The sequence below is a fragment of the Corvus moneduloides genome, chromosome 3, assembly GCF_009650955.1.
Source record: "Corvus moneduloides isolate bCorMon1 chromosome 3, bCorMon1.pri, whole genome shotgun sequence".
Classification (NCBI taxonomy): Eukaryota; Metazoa; Chordata; class Aves; order Passeriformes; family Corvidae; genus Corvus; species Corvus moneduloides.
Window position 1 is genome coordinate 31,663,255 of NC_045478.1, and position 15,917 is coordinate 31,679,171.

Genomic DNA, 15,917 nt, shown 5'->3' on the forward strand with positions numbered 1-15,917 from the left:
AGAACAAAACAAACCCTAATTACATATGAACACAAAAAGCTCAACACTTAATAAACACTTAAACATTCATTCAGCTATATAACTAAAAACATCATCAGTTTCATTTGTAGGTCTTATGTTTAAGATGTAAGAAATGGTGGACTACTTGTTAATTACTGTCATATTGAAACCAGCATTACATTTTCAGATTTATTTTTTCACAACTCCCTTACCCATTATAACAGCCACATTTTAAGTAATTTAAGGGAAGGAATTTATACTTGGATACAAATTTCTACACTAAACAGTAAATCCTGTGAGAATTTCTCTGACAGAAGGCTTGAAAGAAACCTCATTACATTTTAATGAGAGTTTCTGAAATTTACCAGGTTCTGTTGGCTTGTCCTGTAGTATTTCTTCAGGTTGGCTCAGTTCTCAGGAGTCACAGACAGGTGAATCTTGGCTTCAGGGTTTTTTTGTTTGTTCCCAAACTAGGTATACCAGAAGTGTTTAACTAAAAAAAAAAGTTTTCCTTAGCACTCACTTTTATATTTTGCATTTTGGGGTGGGGGAGAGAACAGGACGAGGCTGAGAAGTACTGTCTTTTTTTTCTCCCCATGGACATTTTCTGTTTCTCCTTCACTACTAATTTTGGGAGACTTTATTCCTCTGTCTGGGCTCTTTTGGAAGAGAGAAGTGGGACAGTCAAATCAGTTTTAACTGGCATCGATTTTAGAACAGAATGATTGCAATATCTAGAATTCATTTTTTTACAGCTTTTTTCTCTGTTTGGAAATTGTTATCGCTTTCCATATATGGTTGGTACAGGAGTATTAAAACAGAAGGTGACTTAAAACTAGTGTTTGGATGGTATTTTCCTATTAACCAAAGTGGACCAAAAACCAGAAAATCTCTTTACTCTAGTGCCCACGTGAGGAGAGGTTACTGGCTACGACTTCATCACCAGTGACTGCTCATGCCAGCAAGATATACTCGCTTCCAGGAATGCAGCAAGAACCTACACAGAGATGCTACTGCTTTCCAAATAAAGTATAAAGTTTTCCTATTGCTTTTTAATGCATCATGCTGTTTAACCCTGCTAGGTATAAAACCAGTCAGGGTTTTTTTTTTTTTTTGCAGTCATGAAAAAGTCTTACTGGTTTGTAGTATTGTAATGTACTTGCATTGTATTTCCCAGTTAAGAAACAGTACATTTTGCATTTAGTTGATGTAAAGTTAGAGACATCAGTAAGGTTTAATTGTTTGAATATACACCCAAAGAAGTACCATGGTTAAAATGAGAATTATATTTAGGCATTACATTTAGTGTAAATGTTTTTACTTGAAAATAAATTATATTCTACACAGTGTTTGTTTTCTTTTAATATTTCTCCTGGGTGTCGCACTATATTTATTGAGTCTTTTGCTTTGTTAGGCACTTGTGACAAAGACAGGAAACAAAACCAAATATATTTTAGATCTGCTTTGTTGACTTTTTTATTTCTTTTAAAATCAGGGAGAAGCAGGATTGCCAGGAGTAGCTGGTTTACCAGGCCAGAAAGGAGAGAAAGGTGAAAAGGTAAAATATCACTTGAATTCTCTCTTTCAAGTCTTTATTTTGGCTTATCTTTCTTAAATAGGAATTACATGGATTCTGTTACTCCTTGAAGGAATCTGCCTGAACACAGGTTAGATCCTTTATCAGTCAATGTCTGGCTCTATGTGTGAGCTGCCTGTCAGGCATCTTACAGCTGCCTTGCTTTGGGGTCACCTCATAAACTCTGTGGAACACAGTTAACCTGCCTGGGAAGCACATGCCTCCCCAGCCCCATCACTGTGCCTTATACAGAAGTCATGTGTATCGTCTGACAAGAATTTTTCCATATCATGTGTGTACATCACTGCTGATGGGCAGAATCCCGTGTGGTCGATTCATCCTTGCAATCATCAGTAGGAGGAGTAGGAGCAATCATCATGAAATATGACCTCAGTATATTCTTTGACAACACCCATACCTGAAACTCTCTTAATTATGAAGAGAGAAGAATCTGACCTTGGCAAGGCTCTAGGATGGGCCAGTGGGTCCTTTCCTTGGGCCTGTTCTGAATTTTTCTGTAGTGCTTACCATGACGTTCTTATGCTGTGTAGCTTGGGGATTTCCTAACAATATAGGTCAACATATGAGATGTTTTCCCTTCGCTCTCCATTCCTTAAATTTTGTCGGAGGATGCTGAATTAGGACATGTCTGGGAATGTTTTTTCCATGTGCTATTAGAGCAGGAAAATTGAATAAACTATTGTAAATCTGCCAGAAAGACCATGAGATAGGAATTGAGTTCAGGGAATGTAGTGTGAGAGGAAGATGTCTAGAATGTCCTAATCCAGAGGTTAGGATGGAGGTATCCTAACCCAGCATCCTACCTTGCAGCACACCATTTAATATGTGATTGAAATAGTTTGTGAAGACAGCCAGGGCTGTTCTTACAGCTGTAGTATCAGGCTGAAAAGGGTCCAGTTCTGAGAAGGCTTATCCACACAGTTGATTGAAATTAAGAATATTCCTTGATAGTATACTGCCCTCCCCCCACAACTCCTCCCCTCAAATATGTATTTCACTTTTGGTACAAGCTGTATCTTTAGGTGAAAAAAACAGATCAGCCATGTTAGTTTCTATAGTCCAGCTGAACCTAGGACTGCTGTCAGTTTACAGACTTAATCATGGAGTTTTGATCCTCGGCCTGAGTGTATTGAACAATTGTCAGTTTTTAGTTTTAGCCTATGTCGCCAGCATAGGGAGTTCCTTAGCATTTGTGTGGGAAACTGCTCTTCTGCTGCTGACCTGATCCATTTAGACTATTATTGCTACTAAGATGGGAGAGGAGACTTCACAAGTCTGAGGTTTTTTACCATTTCATTTCCCAGCCAATTAGCAGTATTTACCATGCTAAGCATAGTGGCTCTAAATAAAGCATGCAAGTGCCTATGGTCACTTTTGGTTCTGCTCTCCCACTTGTTTTACAAAGAAAGCCTCATTGCATGGATTCTCTATGCATGGAACTATCTAAGGGTCAATGAACCCCGCTGCACCCAGCAGTTTAGCCTAAAGAGAGTATATTGACTTTTATGAATCTCCTTTCACAAAATTGAATGAATCAGCAGGTTAAAGTCAGGGGTAGTACAGCAAGCAGGTAGAAAGCTACTTAATTTGAACTTTTCTTATAATCCACCAATACTTGTCACTCCCTAGCTTTGCAGAGGGTGGTTTTTTTCTTTTGGGGGGCATGGAGAAGGGGGGTTGGATGGAGGGCACAGTATAACTGTGATCAGGATTGGGTCACTGACCTTTGGCAGCAAACAAATCCTGTCTTGAATAGTGCCTGCCATGATGCAGCTGAAAGCAACATTCTCTGAGGTTTTAGTACCATTTTTCTCATTGACTCTGCATTTAAGCAAGTTTTCAGTAATATTCCTTCTGAATGATGGCCTTGTTACATCAGTATTTAGACCTGAAGAGGCAGAAAGACTCCAGAACATTCCAGACATGTAGGATACATGATTTATTGTCAGATTATGTAAAGGAAAGTAACAGACTCTGGCTGAGTGTTTTGTAACCTGCTATACAAAAAATAGGCATCCTCTTGATAACTTTGCTGGCCAGTTACAAAAAACCAGGTCTTCTCTAAGTTGTGTGTGGTTCCTAAGCACATATTTCCCCCTTTGCTTGTGCTCAGCTTCTTATTTTATTGTTTCTTTTTCTTCTAAATCACATCACTATAGACATCCAACTAACGATATTTAAATGTACTTGCAATTGCAGCATCCAAGTGAAAATGTTAATTTTTTACTTTCTTTCATGAGAAATTTCTGTTTCTGTTGATATTATCAACTTTTCAGCACAAAAGTTCTTCTCCTTTTATTTTACTTTATCTCATTCCAATTTCATATTCACTTTAATTAATTGTATCATTGAATTTACGTGCCCTTTTTTTTTGTTGCTATGGGATTGACAAGGAAGTCTCTACCTACACAGATTGATATTAGGCTATGTTCAAGCCCTTCAAAATTTCCCTTTTCTTCAGTCTCACATCATTGTTCCCTAAGGTCAGACTGTTTAGAAGCATATAAGCTATCACCAGTATAAAGTATGATAGCTTGCACGCCATTTTTAGGCATCTTGAATTTAATTATTAGCCTGTTTCCACTTCATTCCTGTACTCTTGGCTCATCTTAGTACCTCTGAACAGGTCTGAACGAAAGTTTGAAGTATATTGCAGGCCCAAAGGACTGAAGTGCCATATTTTCACTGGAACAAACACTCATGCAGATATTGATATATATCTGGCACACTGTGCATCTGAATGCACAGGAGCATCACTGATCTAAACTATGCCATTTGTGTGAACAGCTTTCCTGTTTGTATACCTGGCCTTCCATTGTGACTTCATGAGGACAATTCTTCACTCAAAACTATTATCTACAGTACTTCGGGCATGAAGTATTTGGTTTGCTCTGCAGGATATTTTTGCTGGGAGATCAGCTTCTGCAGCCAGGGAACACCTCCTGTTCTTTAATTTCTCAATAATTGAAACTGAAAAAGTCACCAGGACCAATTTTGTTTGCTACAGCTAAGTGTACAATTTAGACTATCTCTAAATAATATGCTGTATTATTCCCATAGCAGCTTGATTCTTAGCACAGTGTATTCCACAAGCTGCAAGTAGACACAAGTCAGGTGGAAGTCTCCTGTGATTTTATCTGCTTTGGAGCTGGTTTTTCTCTTCTGCTGATCTGAGTGAGAAATTTACTGTGTTTTCTATTTGGTTGCAATTTGTACTACTTCAGCATGGTATGTAGCTACTCAGTCTTACAAGCATATTTGTTGTTAGGAAATGTCTTTTGATAATGTTGTAAAAGGTCCTGTTTTGTCCTCAATATGTAGAAATTCTTAAGAAAGAATATGAATGACAGAATTTACAAACTGATTTTCACTCTCAAAGAGGCTAAAAAGTAACTGTTTTCTACTTTTATTTGTTTTAAGCAGACTTAGTGCCCATGAAATATTTTAAATTGAAATCTAAACAGAATTAAATATTTTGATAAAACATTAAACCAATCCACACTGTGTTAATAGGTCGTTGGTTAACACTGTAAGTGCAGTAGGGACCAAAAGCCCAGAGGCAGAGTGCTTTCAAATATTAAAATGCCTGTTAATGCACACCATAGAGAACTTTATTGCTATCCAACTTCATTAATTTAAATTTTACTTAAGGAAAAAGACATTTAAAAGGCCATTTTGGGTTTGGTAGAGATAGGTTTATGCAATATATTATTGCACTAGGAAAATATTTTTAATAGAACGGTATGAAAAAAGAACTCCTGGAGAACAAATGAAGTGTCTGAACTGCTCTTTCTGCTTCTTTTCCTTGCTAATCTTTCTTTTCTGCTACTCTGACTTTCGTCTTTAAAATCCAGTCGACTTGATTCTACCTAAAGCATACCTTTTGTACTATGCAACCTTCCAACTATGTTCCTTTCTGGCTCAGTCTTTGTTGCTGAGGTCACTGATAGGGACCTAGAAGCTGGAATGCAAGAAAAAGAAGAAAATGGAGCAAAATATGGCTGGTTGTCAGTTATGACAAAGTCGGGAATTGTCAGTATACTTAGTAGAGTATAGTCTTACAGTAAGCAGAAAGAAATGCTTCATGCTTACCTAAGAATTTATGGATAGTCCTACTTTTATTTTACCATCTAGTAGTCCAAGTTATCCAATTAATAAGGGAAAATATCATTAGTAATGCAAATTAATTTTTTTTCTTTTAAAAAATTCTGAAATGTAGACTTATTTTCTTTATTACCATATTTGCCATCCCAGTATTCATCTCAGTCCTGAGTTTAAGTCTTCCTGAGTAGTGGAGAAGGTGGCAGCAAGTCCTCACTGCTCTGAGGTGCTCAGAGGTGTGGGGGGAATGTCACACTTCCCCAGTGGGGCCATTCCAGAGCTGATGCAGGAGCAGGGGAGCCAGCAGTGACTGGCACTGGTGCAGGAGTTAAACCAGCAACACCCAGCTCAGGCTATGGTGAGGCTGAGCTCCTGCACTGATGGGACAGGACACAGCTGGGTGCTTCTGCTGGGACTAACAGGGATGATACTGGTCTACATACTCCCTGCTGCTCCCACAGCAGTAGGGAAACCCTGGAATGATGCTGCGTTTGGGATGTATTTGGGATGTTTTCTTTCTCTTCACATATTCTCTGAATGTGAATTTATTTTTTCCTTTTTGCTAATGTACACCTTTTTTTTACCTGGATATTTCTGGTGATGTTGTGTCCTGCTTTTAGTTGGGGAAAAGTAGATTTCATTCACAGTAGCCAGTATGGGGCTCTGTTTTGGATTTGTGCTGGAAACAGAGTTGATAGCACAGGGATGTTTTCATTATTGCCAGGCAGTGCTTGCACAGTGTCAAGGCCTTTTCTGCTCCCTACCCCACCCCACCAGTGAGGAGGCTGGGGGTGCACAAAGAGTTAGAAGGGACACAGCCAGGACAGGTGACCCCAACTACCAAAGGGATATTCCATACCCTACACATGGTGCCATGCTCAATATATAAAGCAGTGGGAAGAAGGAGGAGGAGGAGGACTTTTAGAGTGATGGCATTTGTCTTCCCAAGTCACTGCTACCCATGATGAGCCCTGATTTGCTGGAGATGGCTGAACACCTGCCTGCCCACAGGAAGCAGTGAATTAATTCCTTGTTTTGCTTTGCTTGTGTGTGCAGTTTTTGCTTTGCCTATTAAGCTGTCTTTATCTCAAATCACGAACTTTCTCGTTTTCATTCTTCCAAGTCTGTCTCCCATTCCACCAAGGGAGTGGAGATGAGCGAATGGCTGCATGAGGCTGGCTGGAGCTAAACCACAACATAATGCACACATGACTACACAGAGATGACAACAGGGAAAGCTAATTTGCTTAATCAAATCTTATCAAACCAAACCTGATTAAGGCTGAGGGGTGTTTTGACAACTGATGTATATCACTCATTTTATCTGAGCTAATATGTCCTCATTGGAGACAAGAGCAATGTTGCCACACAATACCTTAACAGTGTGTGCTCTAGGCCATGTTAATGCCTGGAGCATTAGATGCGTTTGCTTTTATCTTAGTACTGAAATCATCATCTCTCTCTGGTCACTACAAGATTAAATGTTACTGTGCTAAATCAATCCCACAGCATGTAATAGTGTAAATATATTGTAAATAGACACGCAATTTAGGAGACAAAATAATGAGTTTAAATAAAATATGTTCTTAAAAGAATGGTTTTGGTTTTACATGAGAAAGGACTGTAATTTGTTAACTAATTATCTGTTTGTCATTTTCTCTATCCCACATTTGGATTTAGGCAATTTGTCCTTGCTGTCCATTACTGTATTTTGTGTCTGTTACTGGCATATCATTTCTAGTTCTACAGCAGGTGTGCTGAATAAAGACTGCAAGGTGCAAAGAGGTAAATGTCAGAGCTTTTGAAGGTCTCTGAATCATTAATGTAAAAAAACGATCACAGGTGTAATACTGCAGGCAGTCTCAGATGTGCAGGATTATTTCCACTCCAGATAGAAAGCTGATTGGTGTCTTTGGAAAGAAGTATGTTTGCTGTCTGCAAACACTTTCTAAGAATTCTGTTTGGCTTGACTTTATGGAAAGTTGACGGAAGCATTTTTTCTTTAATTTTTAATTTTAACCTGCTGAATTTCCACACTGTGTAATTTTACCAAAACAAATATTGTCAAAAGTATAATAGCTATCTTATTGCTTGCAATAGTTCACATTCTGAAAAAATGTGCTATGGCTTAAGTATTTTATTCAATAAATAGCTTATCCTCAGTTGAAAAGGATTTTCACTGTCACCCTTAGTAAATCCTGAGAGTAGACATACAGCTCATGGTTCTACCTTTGGGTGTTGTTACACTGCTTGTACGTCATAACCTATGAATGTCAGCATTGTACTACTACTGCTCACCACCTTACAAAGCTGTTTTTCTGGCAACTTATTCTTCACTTTTGTGAAGGACTTTAAGGTCTGCAGAAGGAAAAGAAAATGCCATTAAGGAAAAAAATTTAAGATGCTTTTCCTGTATTTTTGGTTTTAGTCTGTCATGCTGTTTGTATGAATACTATTAGATACCTATAGTATCTAATATTTATATTCATAAAGGCACGAAAAACTACAACCTTTCAGCCTGTAGGTATTAAAATCACAACTAGAAAACAGAAGCATAACTTGCAGATCTAATTTGCAGTGGAAAATAATTGTCTTCAAGATCGGGAGTCTGTCTGCTGTTAGTGGAACAGAAGTGTAAACATACCTTGGTTAATTGGCTAGTAAGTCATACAGGCTAAAGGCTTCCTGGAGTGTAACAGGCTGTGTAATTTTAGACTCTACAGTGCATAAAAATACACTGCTGAAGGTAACGACGTGGTTCTGGTCAGTTAAAATACTGGCAAGTGGCATAAGGGAGCAGAGGAATAGATAAGAGGGTCACTCTGAGGATGATTGGGTAAGGTAACCTTTATCTCTCATAGTGATGGTGGATTCATGCTATTCACACATACAGGATTTTGGTCTGTTTTTGAGGCAGAACTGTTTAATATCTTTATCCATGGTCTGGGTGAGGGGATCGCGTGCATGTTCAGTAAGAACAAGTCCTGTGAGAAGTGGCTGAGGGAGCTGGGGGTATTTAGGCTGGAGAAAAGAAGTCTCAGGGGTGATCTTATTGTTCTCTACAAGTGCCTGAAAAGAGGGTGTAGCCAGGTGGGGGTCAGTGTCTTCTACCAGGCAGCCAGTGAGAGGACAAGAAAAAATGGCCTCAAGCCGCGTGATGGGAGGTTCAAGTTGGACATCAGGAAGAATTTCTTCAGAGAAAAGGTGTTCAGTCATTGGAATGAGCTGCCCAGGGAAGTGGTGGAGTCACTTTCCCTGGAGGCTTTCAAGAAACAACTGGATGTGGCACTTAGTGCTATGGTCTCATTGACATGGTGGTGTGTAGTCAAAGGTTGGAGTCGATGATCTTGGACGGGTTTTTTAGCCTTTATGATTCTGATACAACTGTTGTTGTGTACTTCTTGCCAATCTTACTGCTGCTTTCTCAACTTCAGAAAGATCAATAACTTCATTTCAGAACAGAGTTATGATGTTATTCTTGATGAAGAATGTTCTTTTCTTGGTAGAAGTAGACACACCTAATGTTTTGCTTCGTTTTTAAATGAACAGTATATGGTTTCAGTGCTTTTGTTGTATTCCTCTAGCATTCAAATTATTTTTATTTTAAATTTTTTAAACCTTATACTTGACATTATTTAGCAAAATTTCTGGTTTTGGTGTTTTCTTATGTCATTTTTAAGACTTATGGTCCAATTTACAGCTGCTGGGATCTTCCATAACTCTCCCGATCAGTCTCTCAAAATTTGTCTCTCAAAACTAAGATTTTCTTATAGATTGCTTATGGCTTGGGGTTTGGTTTCTCTGAGGGGATAAAAGGGAGGGAGAGAGGAATTTATATAATGTCTTTCAAAAATATGGTGGGCACATGACTTTAGACAAATCTCTGTTACATGTTGAGCTTTCTCACTGTAGAACTGAAAATGGACCCTCTTGGTTTCAGTCTGCTGTTGCAATGAGTTCCTTTAAAATTAGTGGGCTTACTTTTATAGAAACGTGGATGTGCAAGTATTTGTCTGATTAAGTTCTTAATTGACAATATAGGTGTTTATAAATGTATTTATTTTGCTGATTTTAGTGTTACATGTGAGGCATCCTCCTACACAGTGGTTGCATTACTAAAAGATCATGAGTCTGATATGACCTGAGTAGTTTTTGTTAACCTCAGAAGTCTGTAGAGCTTCTAATTGACCAATTTGTTTTGTAGGGTGAGATGGGTGTGAAAGGACCGGACGGTGTTGCTGGTCTGCCTGGTGAAAAGGTATGTATGTATGTATGTTGATAGGTGATTTAACTCACTGGAAGTGTTAGTTATGTCAGTGGCTCCTCTGCGATTCTGTACAGAAATGGGAGGATAGAACACTTCTGTTAGAACATTATTGTCTTACCTGCACTGCCATGTTTTTGTAGCACACTGAAAAAGCTGTTCAGATCAATAGTACTCTCTGCAGATGTGCTTATTTGTTGGGGGTTTTTTCCAAGAAGTGGGGGTTATATAGAGAGTTAAAGGAAGCTACTTGTTCCACTTGCCCAGTTTGTGGTCTGCAAGCTTAGATAAGAGCTCTTGTGCACTCAACAGTCTTCTTGGTAGAGCTTGAGATAAACACCACTGACTTCTTAATCAAAGATTTGGAATAGCCACGGCTAAGAAGACATGCCAGCCTACCGGTGTATTCACTTCATTTCAGAATGTTAGTGTGCAAAATAAGACAGCAGTGTGCACTTACTGGCTTCAGTGCTACTGACCTGTATTAGAGGAAGTCTGTAAGTCTAATATCTACCATCTTCAGTGTAGAGACAACCCTCACAATACTGAGGAAACAGCCTGTTGCTGTCAGGCTTAAAAGCTGTGGGTTTACAGGATATAAAATTAGGAAACTGTCTTTTATTTTTACTTACTATTTCTGTCTCAAATTGTGATTTGTTAAAAATGGGAGGTAGATGTCTATCACCAAAATTATGAGTTAAAATCAAGGTATTTGTTGCTGATGTTAAGTTATATGTGGTAGAAAACTGGAGAACAGGCTGCAAAGATGTTCAAAGGACTTTGCAATGTTGAGGGACTGAATTGTCAAGTGGTATGTAAAACTCTGAGAAAGCAATAGTCCAGTGATGAAGATGAAGAGGAAAACAAAAGAAGCATTAAGCATTTCATGCCAGACTGGACTAGCTATTACTACTCAGGGAAGTGATCTTGGAGTTACAGGTCAAGGAAAACATGGACTCACTGTTTAGTACTAGTCAAATACACAAATAGTATTTAGGAATTACTAGGAAGAGAATAGGGAACAAAGCAAAAGCATTTTAATGTCACCATTTTTTTAATGAATCAGTACTATACTGCAACTTGAATGATGTATACAGTTCTGGTTCTCACATCTCAGTGTGAATCTAATAATACCAGAAAAGATTCAGAGGTGTTCAAGAGCACTGGGCATCTTCCAATTAAGATGTGACAACGTGGACTTCAATCTGAAAAAGGCACAAATAAGAAAAAAACATGTCATGTTCTGTTCTCTGTACAGTCCAAAATGGAGCAGAAAATATTAATAAGGATTTATTTATTTATTTTACTCTTCACTGTATGAACTAGAGCATCAAACCTATCTGATAGCAAGTTCAAAAAGGATAGAAAGGGCTCGTTCTTCCTGTTACAATATTACAGTTTGAACACTGCCACAGAACTTGAAAAGTCTGAAAATGTATTAGAAAATTAATGGAGTAAAATTCCATGGAGTGTGTCAGTTTATTTGTCTGAAAGTTCTTGGACTTCAAGAGGCTGGAGTCTGGGAAAGCCACAGGAGAAGTTTCTATGGCTGCCTTGTTGTTATATTTTTCTGTAGATGTCTGTTCTTGCCACAATTGTAGTCCTATAATTGACTGGAGAAACCTTTGTTTTGATCCAGATAGACAGTGTTTTACTTTACTGTGCTCCTAGATGTGAATTAATGGAAAGAGTTATTGTAAAGCATTGTAGAGTAAGATTGATCTAGAATGAAGCTGTGTTTTCCCTTGGCTCTTTCTGTAGCTCCTACTCTGATGTTATCTTGCTTTAAACTTACCAGGCTACGCTGCTTTTCCAGTCCAAGTTATTATTATTACAGTTTCCATGGTTAATATTGTTTGGGTTTTTTTGCTAAGCGCCTTGCAAATTCATTGTCAGGCCAAATCCCAAAGCTCCTGTTAGTTTACATGAAGCTCAACAGTCAGACCATATTTAATATCAAGACATTGTACTTTTTCTGAACATTACGACTCCCTTAATTCAGCCTTTATAAAATACCATTGCTGAAAATTAAAAATGAACTACCATGAAATACGAAACTGTCAAACATGAAAACTTCTAAAATAAAAAAAAAAGGCAAGTATTTTGTACATGCATAGCTAGATGAAGAAACTGAGATCCAGTTACCCAGCTTCTGCTAGCCAGAGTGGTCATATCTCTGTGGAGTAGTCCAGTGCTGTGTGCGTTAGCTCCTTTCTGGAGCTAGAGTGAATATTTTCCTCGTGTTGTGAAAGACATGTTCTGTCTCTCAGGTGATGTATCAACTATATAAATTTGTAGCCTTAAGTGTCGTGTTCTCTATGTCAACACTGTACATAGAGTTAAAGACAAGTGGAGAAGCAGCAGCAAACCTGTCTGAGTTCAAGAAGCATTTGGACAACACCCTCAGGCACAGGGTGGGATTCTTGGGGTGTTCAGTGCAGGGCCAGGAATTGGACTTGAAGATTCTCAGGAGTCCCTTGCAACTCAGCATATTCTATGATAAAAATACTCTAAGCACTGCTGTTTGGAAAGACATCTCCTACATTTCAGGATGTTGAGGTGCAGACTGTGCAGTGCTGGGAGAGCATTCTAAGGAGCTACTGCTGTTTGTGTATCCTCTTAAAGCATTCAACAGACATTATCTATTGTTGGTGTTAAATTGCTTAGTATGGCTATTGTTATGCTTTTGCACTGTGTATTTCTGAGCTTTGTGCAGATGTGCCCCTGAGTCAGAAAAGAAACAGGAAGAAGGAAAATTTTTTTTTTTTTTTTTTAATTTAACTGAAGTTTGAGGCTTCAGAGAACAGAGGTGCTCTTGCTAATACTCCCAAAACCTATCCACTGCAATACTCCTTTGCTTATACTTCATTCCCTGGGAAAAGGTTCAGAGAATAAATAAGCAATAGATTTTACTCATGTTGTTATGCACAAGAAACAATATCAATTCATTTGACCTATTTTAGGTGTTTAACTTAAGAGTGAGATAAACTTGGCTGTTGGAAGTCCTGTTTTTTCAGATAAATTATCTCAAACATACCTGACGTAGTGAAAAACTAAACTTAGAATAATACTATTCAATGGACTTTATTACTTGAGAGAATTTTAACAGAAGAATCTCCCAGAGCAGTGCTTCATGTTCATATACTTAATTTTCAGGCTGTGGGTAAATGGTGAGACATCTGCAAGGCATCATATGTGGCCTTGACTTCCAAAGATCTTAAGTGTGAAAATTGTTCAGTCTGTCTTCAAATATGACACTTTGCCCTCTGTCACTTTTAAAACATACTGTCACTGAGAAAATAATTTCCCATTCACTAAATGCTGCAGTGTTTTTGTGACAGTCTCTTGCTGATAGGTGCACAAGTGGTGTAGACTTCTAGGAGGCTCTTGCGAATTAATAGGTTGGATCTGCTGAAGGCTAATACAGAGAAGAGAATTTAAGACTTGGTGACTCTAGGGTAACATAAGAATAGCCTTAACACCCTAAAGAAAACAGAGAATGTTCTGGCCATAATTCAGCAGTTTTGTGGATTTTTCTGATGCAGTTCTTGTAGGCTGCCAAAGAAAAAAAATGAGGTTTTGTTGACTGGTGGCTACCACAAGGTGCCTGTTGTCTCATCAGCCTTTGGGTTAAAAGAAGTCAGTGTGCTGGTGCTTATGACCAGTCTAGAGAGTCAAGCATCTAATGCAGACCCTGAGGAGCCCTACCTCAGGCCCCTCAAAGTCACAACAGAGTACATAATCAGCACCATTACATCTGTCTATTTGATGTCTGCCTACCTAGTTCCTTCATCCCCATCCTTCTTCAGGGAACTGTCTTAAGAGATTTTTCTTTTAAATATTAAAAACTACTTGGGATGACAGGACAAATTCTTGAGATTATCAGAGGAGATAGTTCTAAGGTATTTGTTTATAATTCTAAATAAGCGGGTAGTAGTCCTCCCTTGGAGGGAAACCTGCTTCCTTTTTAGGCTATGAGAAGAGATGGAATAGAGAGGCACAATCCCTTTCCTGCAATCAGGACTGATTTGAAGCTCAGCCTTCTGGGCACATTTCTTCAAGGTATCTGTCAAACCATGATACAAGAACAACTGGAAGTTGTGGTTAATCAGAATCCCTATGTGTGTGAGACCTTAGGCACTGTCCTTCTGGCGATGTTCAGCAAAGTCTGTGAGAACAGAAGAAATGTGTTGAAGGAAACACTTTGTTAGCCTACATTTTGGTGATTGGCAAGTTAAATTGCCTCTTGGTACACTTCTGAAGCCATTTAGTATATCTGGATTGTAGCCAGAGTGCTGGTTATGGCATGAGAAATTAAATCTGTCCCTAAAGTGGAGGTTTGAGGTAACTGGGCTGCTTTAAGATATGACAGTCACCTATCTGCTCCACAGATTAACCAATCCTGATCTAGCAGTTAGACTCTTTATGGCAACAAAAACTGATTGCTCTGTCACTCATCCAAATAAGTCAAGTCCTTTCCTTCTCTTTGCTTCTGGTTCTATAATGCCATGGAAACAAAGCTCCAAACTGATAGTTTATTTATGTTCTGGATGCTAAGTGATGGAGTCCTGTTTGGGTTATGGGGTTATTTTTTGCTGGTCTGTGATGCTTTGACAGTCAAGGTGAACTTCTCAACTGTTTTGGCATATACATTTTAGGGGATGGACGATCTCTGCGTACTTGAGAAGTTTAGCAGGAGAGTTCCTGGTTCTGAGAGATAAGTTGCCACCTGTGGCAGGTATTTTGATTCAAAATATTAAGCCTCTTGGGGAGTTGTGGACCTTACCACTCCCTCTAAGTACCTCAGAGGAGGTCGTAGTGAGGTTTCTTCTCCCAGGTAACAAGTTAGAGGATAAGAGGAAATGGCCTCAAGTTGCACCAGGGGAAGTTTAGATTGCATATTAGGAAAAATTTCTTCACCAAAAGGGTGATCAGGCATTGGAATAGGCTTTCCAGGGAAATGGTTTGAGTCAACATCCCTCGAAGTGTTCAAAAAATGTGGCATTTGGTGACATGGTTCAGTGGTGAAGATATCAGTGTTAGGTTAACGGTTGGACTCAATCCCAGAGGTTTTCTCCAACCTCAGCGATTCTATGGCTTATGTGTGTTTTGAGTCCTGCTAGCCAGAAAGGCCTTATGCTTCTGAGATTGTGCTCATGGCAGTAAGGCTCGAGGGACTCAAGCTAAGGAAGGTGAGTTATTTACTCTATTCTTGGCCTTTCTATATTTTTTCATTTTTTCTATTATGAAAATATTTTTTCTTCTTTATCAGTGACTGAGTTCTAAAAAATAAAATGGATGTAGGCAGAAAGGTAATTCAGAAAATTCAGAAGATTCACAAAATTAAACTGGGTTTGTCCATTCCCCTTTAGCCAAACCTCTATAGTAATTGCTTTCTTATGATTCATATTATATGATTCATAGTATACAATTCATAGTGATGAAAATCATGTGTCTATGTTTCTTAAATTATATTTTGTGAAATACTTGTGACAACATTTGCTTTGAATATTTGACTTTCAAATGGCTTAACCTTACTGGTTTAGTTTTTTGCACTAATTTTTTGCAATCTAGATTGTGAATAGTATTCCTAAAATATTAAATATATTCAGTAAACTTTTTAAAATAGCTGGTCTGGCATGTAAGCTTGAGATATTCAATATGCTGAGCATTTGGTACTGCACTCTATAGATGCTCCTGCAGTATATTAACAAAATAGTTTAGACTGGAAAGAGAAAGAAATGCTTATGTAAATCAAAAAGTGTTTATTGCTACACAACTTAGATTTATGTTCAAAGACCAGAGAAAAACTAAGTGTAGATTTCAAGAAGTCTACCAACTGTATGAGTGCTACTGGTATTTTGAGTCATGAAAGTGAGATTTACAGGAAATAAGGTTTACATGAAACTGTTCAGCAGGTATTTGTAAAGGGATTCGTCCTTCTTTTTTTCAAGC

General features: G+C 38.3%; 1 protein-coding gene across 7 annotated transcripts in view; it reads left to right on the plus strand.

The window, feature by feature from the left end:
* The window catches only part of COL19A1 (collagen type XIX alpha 1 chain), a 187,409-nt gene that overhangs the window by 34,990 nt on the left and 136,502 nt on the right, over positions 1-15,917 (plus strand). For all 7 annotated transcript variants that reach the window (XM_032104736.1, XM_032104741.1, XM_032104740.1 and 4 more), the window contains exons 8-10: positions 904-1,029; positions 1,496-1,558; positions 9,903-9,956. In XM_032104736.1, the coding sequence (XP_031960627.1) occupies positions 904-1,029; positions 1,496-1,558; positions 9,903-9,956 (243 nt within the window). The remainder of the gene's footprint in view (positions 1-903; positions 1,030-1,495; positions 1,559-9,902; positions 9,957-15,917) is intronic.